Source organism: Corylus avellana, chromosome ca10 (assembly GCF_901000735.1).
Source record: "Corylus avellana chromosome ca10, CavTom2PMs-1.0".
Lineage (NCBI taxonomy): Eukaryota > Viridiplantae > Streptophyta > Magnoliopsida > Fagales > Betulaceae > Corylus > Corylus avellana.
In genome coordinates, this window is record NC_081550.1 from 15,862,507 (window position 1) to 15,867,268 (window position 4,762).

A 4,762-nucleotide genomic window follows, 5' to 3' on the forward strand; every position below is an offset into this window, starting at 1 on the left:
CATATAAAAAAGTTGTTCCATACTGAAAAAATCAAAAAACATTCGACCCATGAACTTCTTTAAAAAAAAAAAAAAAAAAAAACAATCAACAACAACAACAACATATTAAAAAAAAAAATAATTCAACACAACATATAAAAAAAAGTTCAGAATTCAGACAACTGTCACAACATATAAAAAAAAAATATAAAAAAAGTTCAACACAAAACATATAAAATAAATTCAAATAAAATATTAAATGATACAAATAAAACATTAAAACTTCATCAATCCTCTCATTTGGTCATATTATATATGTATTATTTATTATTATATAATCATATGATTTAATGAGCCAAGTCATCATATGATATAATCATATCAATTATAGTGATAATATATAAATTACTAAAATTATAATGATAATACATTAATACTTAAATTGTGTTTATAAGTAACATTGTTTAATTCAATATCAATTACTTAATTTGATATTATATGAATTATATATCATTGTACATTAATAATATGATTCACTTGAAGTCTTGAATAAAATATTTGGATTGTCATTGAATCATATGATTAAGTATTGATATTATACATTTATATTTTTCATATGCATATGTAGACTTATAACATATATAAACTTATAAGTTTATAGACTTATAAGTTTATAATATACATTGGAAATAAGTCTTTAGATATTTAATTGTTGTATTAGTATGAATTAGTATACTTATAAGTTATGTCATATTATATATGTATAATTTGTTATTATATAATCAAATGATTTAATGATCAATTGATCATGTGATATAATCATATAAATTATAGTGATAATATATTAATACTCAAATTGTGATTTAATTATTTTTTAAAAAAATTGTAATTTAATGATCAAATGATTATGTTATATGTATAAATATTTTTATAATTATAATTATAAAAATATATTATATAAAAAGGCGGTTAGCGGTTACGGTTAGTAAACCCAATAACCGCTAGGCGGTTATAGCGGTTAGGCGGTTAGCGATTAGCGAGCAGTTTTTAACCGCCCGTATTGACACCCTAGATAAAGATTGGGTGCAAATTCTGCATCTCACTAATAAATCGTTATTAACTTTAGAATGTTTTCACAAAAATGGACACAATTGGAAGGTGTAAGGAAGACTCCAATTTACAAAACAAAAATTCTGGGTTTCACTATGAACTGGTTGCCAAGCTATAGCCAGGAATCTTAGCAAGACTTCTCTGCTTCATAACCTCTCTTACCCTCTCAACCTCTTTCCACAAACCTCTGCTGGCATAGATATTTGATAAAACTACATAAACCCCATCATTCCAAGGTTCCAATTCTCGCAAGTGCTTAGCCACCCACTCCCCTATCTTCACATTCCCATACTTCTCACAGGCACCCATCAAACACCCCCATACTACTGAGTTCGCCTTCATCGGCATCCCCTCTATCATTTCTCTAGCCTCATCAAACAACCCTGCACGGCCAAGCAAATCCACCATACACCCGTAATGTTGCAATTGGGGCATTATCCCATAAACATTCTTCATCGTATGGAAGTAATGTTTTCCCTCTTGCACCGTCCCACCATGCACGCAAGCGCTAAGCACCCCAACAAAAGTCACATGGTTTGGCATCACTCCTGCCTCTCTCATGCACTGGAAGCATTCTAGTGCTTCATCCACATGCCCATGCATCGCATAACCCACAATCATGGATGTCCAAGACGATACATTTCTTTGCTCCATCCTCGAAAATACTTTGTAAGCTAAGTCCATCCGACCACATTTTCCATACATGTCTACAAGCGAATTCAACATCAAAATGTCCGGTTTTTCAATGGATTTAGCTTGGAAAGCGCATTTATGCAATTGAAGAGCCAAACCCAAGTCCCCAAGACTTCCACAAGCCGATATTACACTAACCAGAGTCACGTCATCCGGAAGGAACCCACATTTCCTTAGTTCCGCGAACATTTCTATCGCCTCTTTGGCACGGCCACCTCGAGAAAGGCCTCCTATGATTGCATTCCAAGAACCCAACTTTCTCTCACGGTTTTGCTCAAACACCTTATGCGCATTTTCAAATTCTCCTGCTTTTGAGTACAGGTTGATGAACCCACTCTCACAGTACTCGTTGGACTCCAACCCGACCCTTATGGCCACAGAATGAAGCTGCCGACCAATCTCAGTGGCAAAAAGTTGACACACGGCTTTCAAGATGATTGGAAGCGTATAAGAATCGGGCAAGACCCCGGCTCGTGACATGGCAACGTAGACACACAGCGCTTTGCTAGGAGCATCTCGCCTTGTGTATGATCTTATAATGTTGTTCCAATGAAATGATGCAGGGTACAAATCTAGGAGTTGGGTCCGGAGAATATGTGCATAAATTTGATTCAGTTCTGATAAGTTACTGCAATTTGACAATTGGGTCGCTATGACTTTTGCTGGATCTTGAGTTGAATCATAGGGTCCCAGGTTTGTTGAAGATTCAGCATTGAATTGAGTGTCAAAAGGGGAGCTACTAGTTGAGAGACTTTGATTGAAATGGGAAAAATTTGCGAGGAATTTGGGTGGCTGTGATTTAGAAAGCCTGAGCAGGAGGGGCAGAATGGAACTCATAAGTCTAGGAGTAAATTATCTGGCAAAATGAGCTTAACCATCATTCTCTTAAATCACCCCCCTCCCTACAAATTTCTCATAATACCAACCACAGAAGAAAGGAATCAATAGAAAATAAATTAAACTGAAGGTTTTGACAACGAGAAGTATCAATTTTGATTATAAGCGCCAATGCCTCCTTTGGCAAATGAGATACAACATTAAGATTTCAAAGAAATAAGCTTCTTCTTTTTGGCACGGTTTCTCGGGAACCAAACAAAGAGGCGAGAAAGTAAAAGAGTAGGTGGAAAATAGCAAAAAAGATAAAAAGAAGGAATATGAACCTCAGGGGAACTCAGCGCCGAGGCCTTCGCAGATGAAAATGGCGTTTCGGTATACGAAATGACGAAGGCTGTTCTGTACGCAGTCAGTGAGTATTGCTTCCATGGCTGCCTTGATTCTCACAGCGAGGAAAAAAAGGGGGGTTTCTGGTTTTGGGGGCTTCTTTTAGGTTCAAATCAAGGCCGCACGTGTAACATCCAATTTCAAAAACCAAAAAGAGGCACGTGAGAGTGATTGGGAAATGGAGGAACCACCCCCAAACGTCCAGACCCGTCGATTGCGGCCAAAACCACCACAGGCCAAATAGTGTGATTAACAGATTTGGGGTGGTTTCAGCAAACTCATTTTACAAGTTGGGCTGGCTAGCCGCTCTTTTTTTATTTTATTTTTTTAAAAGTTAATTAAATTTATTTTTTAATGTTTTTAATTATTTTAATTTAAAATTTTATGTTTTTTTAATTTCTAATTAAATATATAAACATGTCTAAATTTTTGAACAGAATTTAAAAAGAAATATTATTTACGTTTTTAACTATTATTGAGATACTATTTGTGATACAAAACGAAATAAAAAAATAAGATTATTAAACTAAAGGAGAAAAAAGTAGTTAACCCAAAATTAAAAATTTAATAATCTAAATTAAGGTTTTTTAACATTTGAAAAAAATAAATTCAAAAAAAGCAAAAATCATAAAATTTTGTGAAGTATATATATATATATAGTCGATTAAGGGAATGATTGGGGGCGGCTGTGCTCGCGAACACAGTGGTTGAAATGTGGGAGGCAAGGATGGCGAAGAAAGTAGGCTACTGTTTTTTGGTTCTACTCTAATAAAGTGAATCAACCTTTTGCCGATAATGACCCTTACCCTAGGCCCCAGCTTCTTTGCCTTTCTACCTCATTTATCCGAGTCCTTTTAAACATGATGCCGTCAACTTAGGAAAAAATTTCAAGAAGAGTGGTACGGTAAGAGTATTTCTAACAGTTTTTTCGTTATTTTTTTTTTAAAATTTAAAGATTTAAGTTACTTTTTACTTTTTTTTATGTCAAAATACATATTAATAGCTTTCTTAATCATTTTCTATATCATTAAAATATTTATTTATTTTTAATTATATTATATATATGAGATGAGAGATGAGAGAGAATTGTGAGACATAAAAGAAGAGAGGAGAGAGGAGAGATAATAGAAAATCATTTTTTTTTATTTTAATAATTATAAGGACTGCAATAGTGAAACATAAAACATTGGGTTCTACTGTAGCAATCATAATGTTTAGGGTTCATTTAGAGAGTCCGTTGTGAAATTTTTTTACAATTTTTTAGACATATTTCCTAAACTTAGGGAACAAACTCCCTTATAAGGAGTCTGCTGCGAATGCTCTTACATTGGGAATAAGAAGAGGGTAAAATAGTTCCAATAAAAAGTGAAATTACCATTTTACCCCTATTATAACTAATAGGTTTATCTCTAGTTTTTTTTTTTTTTTTTTGAACTTCCGGTCCATAACATTGGTGCTACCAACTTTAAAATGTCATATCAGAGTTCCTTAAACGGGAAATATTAGGTGTTTTTATTGTGTTTTTTTGGTGTTTTCTTGATCTTAAGTGAATAATATTTCTTAAAAATCAAGTTAGAGAAATAATAGTTATTTTTTTTTTCTTAGAAAATAATATATACCTAAGATCAGAATTATAAATAAGATATTCCGTGAGCAATGGAGGCAAAATAGGTAATGTGAGCCATAAATTATTTCTTTTGCTTTTGATTTTTTTTTTTTTCCAAAATACCCATATTTGTAAAGTTGAAATACCTTAATT

At 33.1% G+C, this 4,762-nt stretch overlaps 1 protein-coding gene across 1 annotated transcript; it reads right to left on the reverse strand.

The window, feature by feature from the left end:
- Positions 1-1,131: 1,131 nt before the first annotated feature.
- Positions 1,132-3,110, reverse strand: LOC132164383 (pentatricopeptide repeat-containing protein At1g77170, mitochondrial-like). Its single transcript, XM_059574887.1, has one exon. The coding sequence runs from the start codon at positions 2,617-2,619 to the stop codon at positions 1,183-1,185; it is 1,437 nt and encodes a 478-aa protein (XP_059430870.1). The 5' UTR covers positions 2,620-3,110; the 3' UTR covers positions 1,132-1,182.
- Positions 3,111-4,762: the final 1,652 nt, after the last annotated feature.